The 14,496-nt window shown below is 45.4% G+C and overlaps 1 protein-coding gene across 2 annotated transcripts in view; it reads right to left on the reverse strand.

The window, feature by feature from the left end:
• Positions 1 to 13,686, reverse strand: part of PLCL1 (phospholipase C like 1 (inactive)) — a 202,400-nt gene extending 188,714 nt beyond the window's left edge. For both annotated transcript variants that reach the window (XM_068137945.1, XM_068137946.1), the window contains exon 1: positions 13,161 to 13,686. In XM_068137945.1, coding sequence (XP_067994046.1) covers positions 13,161 to 13,433 — 273 coding nt within the window. In that variant the 5' untranslated portion in view covers positions 13,434 to 13,686. The remainder of the gene's footprint in view (positions 1 to 13,160) is intronic.
• Positions 13,687 to 14,496: the final 810 nt, after the last annotated feature.

The raw sequence follows: 14,496 nt of genomic DNA on the forward strand, positions 1-14,496 counted from the left end.
TACATGCAGTGGCAAAACCCTAGAAAAAGACCAACCCAACCCCAGAAGAAACAATCAAACCCCCCACAGTATTTTCAAAAACATGTAAGGAAGGGGCAAGGAATCTTCAAATCTTCAAGTCCTGCAACAGGGCAAAATCTGGTGTACAACCAATGTAGAGCAAATATCTCTGAGAAGCAAAAAGCAAGTTATATGAACATAAAACGTGTTTACGTATTTTCTACAACATTTTTCTCTTTCACATCATTTACCTCCATAAACGCATTTATCCATTACTTTACTGCAGCATAATAGACCCAAAGAGAACCTAGCACCAGCTTTAGTTTAGGCCAACTCCTGATGATTGGCAGTTTCAAATCCAGACTTGTCTATGCTCAGTTTCTGTTTTAAAAAAATCCTTTCAAATAAACCATTAACAGTCGTATTTATGGTAGACCAAATAAGAAGTGTTTGCAATATGGACCAATTATTTGGCAGTATAAACCATTGCATGTTAGGAACAAGGTCTTTAACATGAGGGTAGTGGAACACTGCAACAGGTTGCCCAGGAAGGTGGTGGAGGCTCCATCCATGGAGATAGTCAAGGTGAGGCTCCACAGGGCTTTGGGCAACCTGATTTGGTTGCAGATGTCCCTGCTTACTGCAAAGAGAGTTGGACTACATGACCTTTGGAGGTCCCTTCCAACCAAGCCCATTCTATGATTCCAGAGCTTGCCTTCTTACATCTCTGCTGTGATGCCAAATTAAAACAGGCTTCCATTTGAAAAGAAGTTGCAGTTTGCAGTCATTACCAATTTTAGCTCTTCAGTTCACTAAAAGGAACAACATAACCATTTCCCACTGCTAAAATGCCAAAATAATGCAAAACATAGCCTAAAAATGACAGTTTAACACATTCTGTGAATTTCTATTATCAAAGTATATGTGGTATATAGGTAGACAGATGAGAAGATGATGAACTGAGTAAGTGGAACTGTGTTCTTTAGAACATACAGATACCCAGATACGAAAACACTTGAGTGTTTTCCTTGAATGGTATCTGGAGAGCTGTGCAATACATGCTCGTGGCTGCAATATGCCACCACACCAGCCAGAGAGACTCTGCCATCCCTGCGTAGGTGTATAGATAGATAAAGTAAATGACATTTCAAATGAAATTAAGATCTCAGGATTCTACCACATCTACACCACAAAAAAAAAAAAAAAAAAAAAAAAAACACAACAAATAAGGTGCATCTTTCACCTTTCAGCTGTTTGAAGGAGACAAAAATGCTGCAACCTTTTTAGTTAGAAAGTTGATCTTTCCTCTCCTCACCCCATGAACGGAACTCTGTGCCTACGCTGCTCTTCTCAAATCATCACAGTTCTAAAAAACATGGCAAATGCATTTGCAGTAGGGTATAGCTTGGTCTATTCAAGCTGAGAGCTGAGTATCTCTGGAAGAGATAAAGGCTAGTCTGAAGGAAATGCAGATTGTGGAAGGCAGACATCAACTGTAAATCAGTTTTCTTCAGAAAGCTGAGAAAAATGCCTTCCTACTTAGAAGGCAAGGGCCTGCTATCCTCTGCTGCATACTCTTAAGCTTTGGGGGGTTACACTTCACAGAATACAAGTTCTAAATCTCTTTAAAGCAACAAAACTGCTCACTTCTCCAGACCTCACAAGCACTGCCACCAATGGCACCAGCAAGGTGCCACTTCCCAGCACTTTGCTGCTTTGCACCAGTACTCTTCCATCTCATCCTTCCTTGGTGCACAGGATCATCCATCCAGCACCAGCCCACATCTAAATGTGGGCCTGGATGTTAGCCCTCAGAAAGGTGAGCTCTTGGGACAAAGGGACAGTCATCTTAACGACTCTCCAGGAGTTCATCAGAAGTGCTACACTTCACAGCATGTGGGACATTGTTATAGGGAAAACCACAGCCTCTGCACTGCACAAAGTAAAATGTTAACCCCATTTTCATTAAAGTAACCCTTTTTCTCATCAATGAAGCTTTACTTGTTCCAAACACCCATGCCCTCCCAGAATACACACTGAGCCCAGGCAAAGCATGCTGCTTCAGCGTCACATCTCACTCTCCCAAGGCAAAACATGTACTGATCTTCCCTCTCTGCTGTTGCAATCGAGCTTCTTCTGCAGAAAAAAACAGCAGTCCTTGCACTAGTCTATGTAATCTACACTCAGGATGAGAATACACTGTAATTTAAGTAACCAGCATGTGGGTTTTGTAAAAGCAAGTCTCCAACGTCAAGAGAGATGGCTGCAGGGCACACTCCTCTGTGGTACTAAGGGCCGCAAACAGGCTCCGATTTTCTCCCAATGAAATTTGGAACAGTCCATTGAGATTAAATACTTCTAAACACTGTTCCTGAGCATCAGACTTGTGGGTCTCACCACCTTACAAAGGGGATTCCCTCTTATCTATAAAGATTTAGAAGAAGGGGGGGGGGGGGGGGGGGGGAAGGCACTGAATCTGACGGAAATGTTAATACACATTCAGCACACAGACCCTGCAGCAGCATGGCCAAGGAAACGACTCACAGTAAGTACATTGGTTTAAGTCACCTCCATCTTCTTTTCTCCACTCAAATAGCTACTTACTCTTTTTTTGGTGTGTTTCTAAGAAGAGCAACTGTTATCTGGAAACAACCACCTCACATTCATCTGTCAGCAGTAACGTCGTTCAGGTTTAAAGGAGCACTGCTTTGCCAAACCAACCTCACCAGGTAGGATCGGCACCAAAGAAAAAATTAACAAACAACATTTTGAGTCTGCAGGAGCCTGAAGAAGGACATTTCAAAGTGAAATGACAACATTTAGCAATCAGGTGTTTGTGTTCAACCCAGTCCTTCCTCCACTGATGGTAAGGGATAAATTGCCACTGATTTCAGAGGCTGCAGAAGCTGTTTATACTGAAAATCTGCATTGCTTTAGGGAGCAACTGCCAGTGTGAATCAGAACAGGGAGAAAGACATTCACAAGCTATATATACTATGACTTGCAATTCCAGATTATAAACAAGTACAGCCAATTTTATGTAACACTAGGAGACAAGGCTCCCTTCAGAATACACCCATATTTCCCAGAACATATCTGCTTTTAACCCCACATCCAGACTCAGGTGTTACCTGACCTGCTGGGTCAGGCCCAGCAGACCTCAGTCACTCCCATGTGGCATTTGGGACTGAGCTCCATCCATCACAGAACACAAAACCTTTGCATGAAGTCTGTTTTCATACCTTCAATGAATTCCAATGTCTATGTTTTGGCCAGCGATCACAGAATTTTTTATTACCATTTTTACAGAAGATAGTGCCCGGAGGTGTGTTACACTCCAATGGAACAGAATCCTGTTATTAAACCATCACATTTGTCAAGCTAATTTAACAAGCTCCTACACAATCTCATTTGGAAAAAGAAAAGAGATCTTACAGTCATTCATTCACAGGGCTCTCTTGATAGATTTGGCTTGAACAGATCAGCAGTCACTTCAGCTGAGTAAAATGCAACCTCTAAACAGGTATTACTGAAAATTCTTGTAAAAAAACAAAAGAGGGGAAAATGAAATTGCATGGTCAGCCCATGGCTTGGACAGGAGCACACGGCGTTGGGTTAGGAACTGGCTGGAGGGCCAAGCCCAGAGAGTGGTGGTGAATGGTGCCACATCCAGCTGGCAGCCAGTCACCAGTGGTGTCCCCCAAGCTCTTTAATATCTTCATTGATGATTAGATGAGGGCATTGAGTCCATCATCAGTAAATTTGCAGATGACACCAAGCTGGGGGCAGGAGTTGATCTGCTAGAGGTTAGAGGGGCTTTGCAGAGGGACCTTGACAGGATGGACAGATGGGCAGAGTCCAACAGCATGAGATTGAACACGTCTAAGTGCCAGGTTCTGTACACTGGCCACAGCAACCCCATGCAGTGCTACAGGCTGGGGTCAGAGTGGCTGGAGAGTGGCCAGGCAGAAAGGGACCTGGGGGTGCTGGTTGATGGTAGGCTAAACATGAGCTCGCAGTGTGCCCAGGCAGCCAAGAGGGCATCAGGAACAGTGTGGCCAGCAGGAGCAGGGAGGTTGACTTGCTGGAACGTGTCCAGAGAAGGGAAACAAAGCTGGTAAGGGGTTTGGAACACAAGCCCTATGAGGAGAGGCTGAGGGAGTTAGGGTTGCTTAGTCTGGAGAAGAGGAGGCTCGGGGAGACCTTATTGCTCTCTACAACTACCTAAAGGGGGATTGTAGACAGGTGGGGGCTGGTCTCTTCTCCCAGGCAGCCAGCACCAGAGCAAGAGGACACAGTCTCAAGCTGCACCAGGGAAGGTTTAGATTGGATGTTAGGAAGAAATTCTTCATAGAGAGAGTGATTGCCCATTGGAATGTGCTGCCTGGGGATGTGGTGGAGTCGCCATCATTGGAGGTGTTTAGGAGGAGACTTGATAGGGTGCTTGGTTGTGTGGTTTAGTTGATTAGGTGGCTTTGGATGATAGGTTGGACTTGATGATCTTGAAGGTCTCTTCTAACCTGGTTTATTCTATTCTATTCCAATACATAAATAAATACACACATAAATAAATAACCCTGCACTGCTTCCTCTGCAAGAAGCCAGAATCCACCTATATTTACAATGAGAGTCCTCTATATTGTACTTTGAAAGCATCTTAACAGAACAATCTAATGTCAAGCTAAAACATGATGCTTTATTCTTCTATGCAAATCACAACAGTGGGCTAAAACTGACAGAAGGCACCAAGAATTTTTCCTCTCAAAAACCAAAAAAAGTTATCCTCACCACAAAACCAGAACTAAAACCCAACTGCTTAAATCTGATGCCAGGTGCCTTTAAATAGGCTTGTCACAATAACATGACTTGATGTACCCTACCCAAAATAATCCAATAATCCCAAGACTACTGTTGTTGATGTAAGTGGCTATGGAGCAGGAATGCCTTTTCTCAGTTTTAATTAAGGTATATATACAGTTTTAATAGCCAAAGACTTGCAACTTAATAAATACAAGCATTAAAAATGAACCACAAATAAACTGAGTCAGTGCAATAAGGAAGGGGCTCAAAAATCACTACAACTACAAAGTTCTGACATAAAAAGTTTCCTCTAGAAGACAGCATTCTTCATAAGTAGACTTCACAACCAAGAACAAGGCACTGACTGTAAACACACTCCTACAGCAATACATACAAAGACCTGTAATGGTGCCAGTACTGTACTGAAACTAGTGCTGCTTAACATCTTTGTAAGTCATATGCTATGGTTTGGCCAACATGCTGGAGGGAAGGGATGCCACCCAGAGGGACCTGGACAGGCTAGAGAGGTGGCCCAAGACAACCTCATGAAGTTCTACAAGGCCAAGTGCGAGGTCCTGCACCTGGGGAGGGGTAATCCCAAGCAGAAATACAGGCTGGGCAGGAAATGGCTTGATAGCAGCCTTCAAGAGAAGGATTTGAGGGTATCAGCTGATGAAAAACTCACCATGAGCTGGCAGTGGTCACTGGCAGCCCAGAAGGCAGACATGTACTGGGCTGCATCAAAAGAAGTGTGAGCAGCAGGAGAGGGAGGGGATATTGCCCCTGTAGTCTGCTTTTGTGAGACCCCACCTGCAGCACTGTCCAGTTCTGGTGCCCCAAACAAAAAGGACATGGATCTTGATGGCAAGGGTCCAGAGAAGGCCACAAAAATGATGAAAGGGCTGAAGCACCTCTCCTATGAGGACAGGCTGCATGAGTTAGGGCTGTTCAGCCTGGAGAAGAGAAGGCTCCAGGGAGACCTTAGAGCAGCCTTCCAGTATCTGAAGGGGGCCTACAAGAAAGCTGGGGAAGGACTTGTAGTAACAGCTTTAAGTTGGAATAGGGTAGATGTAGACTGGATACTAGGAAGGAAATCTTTACAGTGAGGGTGGTGAGACACTGGAACAGGTTGTCCAGGAGAGCTGGAGATGCACCCCAACCCCGTGAAGGTGTTCAGGGCCAGGTTGAATAGGACCTTGAGCAAGCTGGTCTAGTGGAAGGTGTCCCTGCCCACGATTTCCAAGATTCCTTCCAGCACAAACCATTTTAGAATTCTATGATTGGTCTTCAGAACTTCTTAGTATTCAATAAAGGCATTTAGCCTTCCACAGAACATAAGTTTTTTTATCACGTCTGAGTAGTTCCTAAACTGTTGTGCATCTCAAAAACCTTGAAATCATACTGGCAAAAAGAAAAGAAAGCTAGAATACATGTATAATAAAAAGTAGTATTAAACATCGTTCCTCATTCCTTGGATTAATCACCAAGGTACTACCAGAAATTACACTTTCCAGGGGCATCCTGGAAAGCAAAACACATGCTGGTGAGGTTTGAGCATCATCAGCTAAAATGTTTCTCCAAGGACAAATTATTGGTCCTACAGTAACTGCCTTGACATCTACTGTAGGGAAGGACAGGGGAAAGAAAAATACCATTAACTCAAACCATTTTTGTTACAGATGGAGCTGATCTCAGTGGAACTGCAGAATGAATAAAATATCATCCTAAGAAGCAAAGTTTGCATCTCTGCACAGATATTAAAAACAAAAAAAAAAAGCCAACATTTTTATTTGGAAAGCAGCAGAAAGCATTCCTCTGCTGCTGCTCTACCCACCACAGCCATCATTCCAACAGAAGGTAGGGTCAAACCAGCATTAATGTGCCTCTGCACAGCAGTCCCTGTGCACAGAACGTGCCTTAAAAACAAATCAACCAGGATCACCGACTTCATCCCTTATTCCTGACCATATCAAATCCTACACCTTACCCAGAAAACCTGTCAAGCGAATTCCTGAAACCACCTGCCAGAGCTTGTGTTTGACGATTGCTAGACCTGCTGGTACCCCACAGAAAGGACATTGTCCCAGCAGTTTGGAAAAGACCGCTCTTAGGGAATTTCCATGGAGGATATCCAAATATTCCTGACTATTACAATACCACAAACACAATACCATTATCCATCACCACCCACATGTTTAATCAGATCACTAGTCATGTCTTACACTATCTGCTACATGGAATCAGCTGACAAGGAAAAATTCTCCAGAGCCAGCAGTCAGCACAATAGACAAATACACTATAAACTCTAATAGAAGCAGTTTGCCCTGGGTTCTTGGGATGTGGGGTTGTTTGGGTTTGGTGGTTGGTTGTTGGTTGTTTGTTTTTTTAAGAGTACTAAAATTTACACAAGGAAGTGTAAAGGCTTCCACTGATTTTTAAAAGACTTTTAGCCAGGCCAAGTTCTCCCTGAAAAGTTAATTGACTTTTTACCCAAGTGCAGAGATGGCTGCAAATTGGAATTACTGTATTTTGTGGCAAATCCAACCATCAGAAATAGGAAGTCTAGTTTAAACATGAAACCATTCCATGAAACTCAATGGAGAGAGACCATCATCTATTACTCATATATCAACTTGTGCACAAGGTATATACTGAAATGCTCAGCAGCAAGTGTTAAGTGACTGCTGCATAACAGAAGAACCTCTGTAAGAAACTCTTCTGGCAAAACTTAGATCTCTGAGAAGAAGCTGGCTGAGCCTTCAGGATAGTGTCATGAGACCCACATGCCTAAATCATGCTTCTGAATTTCACTTTATACACTGAAGTCTTCAGTGGATTGTAGTTTACAGATTATTATTATCAATACCCCCCCAAAAAAAAAGAAATCCACAAAACCTAAATTCTTTCTTGCTACAATATTATTTTAGGCACAGCCACTGTGGAACTACCAAAGCTGCTTTGTTTTCTGAGAAAAGGTAGGGGCTAAACCCCAATCTGAAACACCCACTGCCCTCCAAGAGAAGGCATCTTCATGAAAAAATACAACAGTTCCACAGTATCACTGAAGATCAAGAGTTTTTCTAATTACTGGATATAATTCTTTTAACCAAAGCAGGTCAACAACCAGCACAGGTCCTGATCAAAGTTGTCTCAGGTAGCTGCTTGTGGGGAGAAAAGAAAACAAAAGGGAAAAAAAAAAAGTGCTGGATAGAATATGGGTGCAACAAACTAACAAAACAAAACCCCAAAATGCTGTAAAACTTGCAAAAAAATAAAACTATATATGTATATTCTAAATAACTGATTAACAGAGAAGATTATTTTCATTTCTAAGCCATTTTAAAACTAGCAATAGCTGATAACAGTCTTCCATGTCCCTTAATAGCGTATTAAAGTTTTCCTTAACAAATAGATCTGGGGTTAGACAAAGGTCAGTCCAGGCTGGTATCCCAGCTACAGGAGGATATGCACCAGGAGACAAATAAACAGCAGCAAAGTACAAAGTGGTCAATCTCTGCTGTGCCTTCCCAGTGTTAACTGCTTGTAGTTTAGGGACTTTCTAAGTCAGATGTCTTTGGTGCATTGCAATGCTGTCCTCCATCAACCCGTCGTTTTGTACCTGCTTGAACCCATTTACATTTCTGACTGCCACAGCTTTCTGTGGCTGTTAAGTACATGATCTAATTTCATGCTGTGTCAGAAAACACTTATTTTAAACCCGCTGGTGTAACTATCACTGGGCTTCCCCTACTTCACACTCTGCACAAGAGTGAACATCAGTTCCCTGGTTCTCTCTCCACAATGTTCGCGAATTTACATACATTAAAATATCGCCCAACAGTTACCTTTTTCCTTCTCTTCTCCGGGCTATTCAGTCTGGAGAGGAGAAGGCTCAGAGGAGACCTTATTGTGACCTTTCGGTATCTGAAGGGGGCCTACATGAAAGGTGGTGAGGGACTTTTGAGGGTGTCAGGTAGTGATAGGACTAGGGGGGATGGTGCAAAACTAGAAGTGGGTAGATTCAGATTGGATGTTACGAAGAAATTCTTCACCATGAGGGTGGTGAGACACTGGAATAGATTACAAAGGGAGGTGGTAGATGCCCCATCCCTGAAGGTTTTTAAGGCCAGGCTGGATGTAGCTCTAAGCAACCTGATCTAGTGTGAGGTGTCCCTGCCCATGGCAGGGGGATTGGAACTAGATGATCTTTGAGGCCCCTTCCAACCCTGACAATTCTGTGATTTTATGAACCTGATTAATTTATCATTTTGTGGCAGTCTTTCCATAGCGGTAGGAAAAAAGTCTTCAACAGTCACGTTGCACACATGAAAGTATCACATATTTAAACTACTTTAATTCTGTCACCACACTTCAGAACACAGGTTGAAAGAAACTAAGCCTTATTCTTTTTTTATTGTAGGTTTATCTTTTTTAAAGCTAAAAATGTCACTAGGATAAATAAAACTTCTTGAAACAAGACAGCTTGGCTAGATTCACTTCCACTAATGAACTCAACTGCAAAGTCCCAGGCTTTGCAGTTCTTAAGACTAGGAAAATATGACAGGCAAGGACAAATCAACAAGCTTTCAAAGAAGGAAGGGGAAAAAAAAAAAAAAAAAGAAGTTCATGAAAGAAAAGCAAATGGCCTTTGAAGAACCTCAGCTGAAGGTCTCACAGCTCGACTGCGAATGAAGTTGAAGCCTGACTCTGCAGTTCCTACTTCAAGTTCACTTCATGGGTATAGTCTGCTGTTGCCAACATAATGCAGAGCTGTGTTATCTGCCACAGGATCATAACACAAATACCCAGGAAGCAAAAAAGCAAACACATGGTCCCAAAAGTTTGTACCGCATGCAAACAGAGACAGACGCCTGGCAAGAACTGACAGGGAAATATTTTGATTCACATTTACAAACTATTTCAGTGGGCATTACAAACAAATGACACAGCCTTCCTACTCCTTCATTAAAATGATACTACATGGCAATGTCAGAAGGACATGCCAGAAGGAAAACAACATCATTCAACTCTCTTTACAGCCCCACACAGGAAGGCTTGCAAAGCCTTAGGTACAAAAAAACCCGAAACACCACCCCACACACAAAAAACCCAACAGTTCTTCAAGCACTGTCTTCTGCTCTCCTGCCTTAGAAGTGGTTGCAATTAACATTGTATTTCCAAACAAATGACTCTGGATTCTTCACAAAAAACACCAACTTCAAAACATGGAAATGCTCAGCAAATAATTTAGCGAACAGTCCATCTTCAGGCTTCTTTAAAAATGGGTGAAGTTCTTGCCCCTTCTCCCAACCATTGTACTCTGCTGACTGCAGGCTCCTTATGGCAAAACCCTTTTTGCGCCATTTCTGTAGTAAGATCTTTACCTCTGCCTTGCAATAACCACCCCCCAAAGACCAAAAAAAAAAACCAAATCCCCAAACACAACTAATACACATGTATTAGGGCAATTTGCTAAAGCACAAGAGAAGCCACTGCTATTTCTCATTAATGCTGCTTCAAATTTACCTCAGTCTACAAGAGCTGTGAGCATCAGCAAAGCAAAATGGGAATAAAAATATTCCAGCTACATTTTGTTCCTTTTGTAGAAATGAGTTCTCTTGTTTCTGAAGCCAAATATAGAGCACATGAATGCACTAAAGATTATCTCAAAGGGTTCATATTTTACTTGCAGTATATGCCAGATGTAATTTGCTGCAGGAAAGAGTTTTTTTAAGCAAGTTCAGTCCTTCATACTTCACAGTTATACTGTGGATGCCAAAACACTACAGTGTAAGCAAGTCTGGCTTCCACTGGAATTGCACTCAGATGTTAACCTTGAAACTTGCAGAGTTCCAGAAGATAGCTGGGGAAAAATTACACTAAAAGCATGTTTCATCATCTAAATCTACAGAATTTGAACTTCTTGCTTAATCCTGTGAGACCATCCCCTGCCTAAAGCACACCTTGAAATAACTGGGAGGGAAGTGGGAAGAGTGCAGGTGTTCCAACTCCTGCAGAGTAAGAGCTTGTCCTTACTGTGCAATTTCCCTTGCTTCTTTAAGGCCCCTCTTGCAGTTGGTAAAGGCAGCTTAAGGAAAGTGATGGAATACTATTTTGACTATAGATTCAGATGACTATATAGACATTTAGAGCAAAACAAATAATATAAAGCAGCAAAATTTATTCCCCTGCAAAACACACAATGCTTAAACAGAATTCTTGCATGTTGAAGTCATGAACAAATAGAAAAGGTAAATTGCAGGGGAGGTTGTATTCCAATTACATCTGATGTTCCTCATGAACATTACCTCGGACATCAGAAATTCCTAAAATATGCCAACAAATAAATTATTTAATTTCCCTTGTGGGAAAATAAATGTATTGCCCAGTCCAAGAGAAGCATAGCCTGCAAATTCTCCAGTTCAGATATCTGCTATGAGACACAACCATCTTGTCTAAGTTAATACATCATCTTAACAGTATTTAAGATTATTTCAGGTATTGTTCATTCAATTCCTGTCATAAACCCATTCCAGACCCTTACAGTGATTGGAGTAATTGTCTGATTTCTAGGCTGGAACTCTGGGGCTGTTTAAGGCCAGATGAGGCCTTGAGCAGCTGAGTATAGTTGAGAGACATCCATGCCCACAGGAGGGAGGTTGGAGTAGAAGATCTCTAAGGTCCCTTGCAAATGAAGCCATTCTATGAATAAGCATCCTTTGTTCCACAGGCAATGCTGTCCTAGGAATCAGATTTCTTTCTTATACCACATTCAATCCATTGACCTTATCAGCCCATTCTATCTGTCCTTCTGATCTTCTCCAGTTTGAATGCACCACCCCTAAGTGCAGGAAGCTGAGTTTACTCAGTATCTCACATGAGGCTTTACCAGTTCCTTATGTAATGATGTCTTATCCCTATCAGAAATCTCTCTGTTGATAAAGACCATCCCAGGATGCATCTGTGATCTGTGATCTCCAGAAATTCCTCCAGCTGGAAGATAGATCATTTTCACAGTAGCATTGCTAAGTATCAGCCCATAGTCAAAATGCTACCCAGTCATGAGAACTTACCTACCAGACTGGTGCAGTCTGTAAAAACTGTTATATGTTCTTTATATCCAAGACTGTAGATTTGCAACCTTCACACAATTCCGAGAGAAAATACCATTTCCATACCAAAACACTTCCCCAACTTTGGTCCTGATTTAGCAGATCATTTATGTAACTTCGTATTGGAAGCATTCCCACCACACTCAATGGATGCCTTTAGAAGGCTAAAGCCACACTTCAATGCTTTGTTGGATTTAATGGGTTAACATTTCAAGGTGGAATTTTCAAAGGATCCCAGAGGCTCTTTTACACTTCACTATCTCTGAATGTTAAAGCTTTAAAATGCAAAAAGAAAACGTTTTGATTATCAATCCCTTCAATGGATCTCCCAGGCTCTAAGAGCTGAGCTGCCTGCTTTGCTGCTTTGCCTTTGGCTAAGAGCCCTGCCTTCACACATCTACCGAGGTGAAGTCTCGTTTACCACTGTTCTCCCGATGCCTTCCAAGTGCAAATCATCCCAAGAGGACTGCATGTGAGCATGTGCCAAATTAACTTTGCCCAGGAGACTTTATTCACCGTCTCCTCAGCGATTAGCCTGCGTACTGGCAAGGAGACATCACTTAATCTGAAACCACACCGTTTATTCTTAAAAATTAAATTGGGACACAAACCAGACCAATGCAACCATAAGGCCATTTTTCTCTACCAGTTTATAACAAAGGCGGCGAGTGCCAGGAGCACGCCCAAGCTGTTAAAGTCACACAGAGGGTATTACACCCCCAGAGCTGCTCCGCAGCAATCTGTGCCATATTCAGCCTCCTCTCACCGTGTGCCAGCGCGGATTTGGATGCTCAAGAGCCAAGGATACCACGGCTGCACAAGCCACTCGTTCTGCTTCTAGCTGCTGCATGAATACTCAGTAAGAGCCGGAACAAGCCGCTACGCCAGAACTTCACAACTCAGCGGGCAGCTTCTCCGCTGCCAAACTCACGGGGCACAGTCGGGACCCCGACACGCAGCCCTCTCCGCACAACCCAGCACCGGAGCCAGCTCCCGCCACACTGGCTGGCCGGCCGGGGACGCCCCCGAGGACAACGCCTACGAGCATGCACCTTCCCGCGGAAGGCTCCGGGAGGACAACGCTACAGCACCGCCGCCCTTGCTCGGTACGAGGCAGGGCAGCGAAGCGGCTATTTCACCTGAGAGGGGCGTGGGCGTCGGGTTCTCGCCCGTCCTGGCTCCCTCCCTCGCCGGCATGGGCTGAGGAGGGACCCGCGAAAACTTGCCGGTGTGGCGACTCGCCCCTACCTTGATGATGCTGCTCCTTCGAGGGGTGGCCTTGGCCGCCTCCAGCAGGCAGACGTCGGGGTCCGGGGTTGCCGCCACTCCAAGGCTACTACTGGGGAAGCGCTCAGCGGTACCGACGGCCGAGACGCCGCTCCGCCGCTCCCGCCTCCTGCCCGCGGCCGCCGCCGGGGCATCCAGAGAAGCCGGGTCGATCTCCTCCTCGGCACGGTGCGCGGCATCCAGAGGGACACGGCCCGCCGCCGGCAGTTCTCTGCTGCCGGCAGGCTCTGCCATCGCCCCGCCGAAAGATGTCAACTTCTTCGGGGCGCTAGGAGGGCAACGGGGAGGGGATACACACACGGACGAAGGGCGTCCCGCGGCTCTTCCCTCAAGGTACGGCGGCAGCGACAACTTTCCCTGGTAGAGCCATCACTGTTCTCCGCAGCTGAGGTTACCGGCGCGACACTCTGCAGCCCACCACGGTGCGGGAGGAGCGGAGAAACAGGACGGTGCGCCCGGCGGGGCGGCCGCGGGGAGCGGCGCGCAGGAAGTGCCGCCGCGGCAGTACCGCTCTGTTGTGACAGCAGCTGGGCGTGTTGTGACGGGAGGCACTGACGGACGGGTCACGGGGCCATTCAGCGCTGCGGTAGCCACCAGGGGGGCGCCACGGCGACCAATAGGCTTCGGGAAGGGGCGTGTCGCGGGCGGTGCGCGGAGCGCGGCGCGCGGCGGCGGGCGGGCGAGGGGCAGGCAGGGCTGTGAACGAGTGAGCGGGGAGCAGTGAACTCTCAGCGCACCTACCGCGGTTCCCAGCAGAGGGGCGCGGGAGGGATCGTCCCGTACGTCAGGGGGAACCGTCTAGTGTGTACTAGGAAGCAGAGCGAATGCTTCCCGCGTATATTATAGGGAGGTTTGAGCTGCGCCTGTGTCAGGGCGAAACCGGTGTGCGACGAAAAGGGCTTAATAGGCTGCGTAGGGATGGCGTTCGTGAGGAGGCACAGGTGTTAAGAGTGGAGCCGCAGCCACCGTCAGCCGTAGAGCTGCAGGCGGTGGAGGGGAACGCCACGCTCAGAGCACGGTTACTGAGGGCGAGCAAGCAGAGCCCAACAGCGCGAGGGGATGGTCTCGCTTAAGACGGTTGAGACCCAAAGCAGAGCAGACGGGGCTGTGACTTAGTCTCTTCCCTACAGCTTGCTGCTGAGGACCCCCTGTGCTCCTCGTATCTCTGGACCCGCCAAGACCGCCGGCCCGGGGCAGGGACCCGTAGCCCTCAGGACCGCCGTTGCAGGGCCAATACTGCCCCCAGGCGGCACGGGAAAGTGACGAATTAGCGGAGAGTGGCGGCCGGTTCCCGCGC

The sequence above is a fragment of the Melanerpes formicivorus genome, unplaced genomic scaffold (assembly GCF_026170545.1).
Source record: "Melanerpes formicivorus ecotype bairdi unplaced genomic scaffold, bMelFor1.0.p_v2 SCAF_5, whole genome shotgun sequence".
Lineage (NCBI taxonomy): Eukaryota > Metazoa > Chordata > Aves > Piciformes > Picidae > Melanerpes > Melanerpes formicivorus.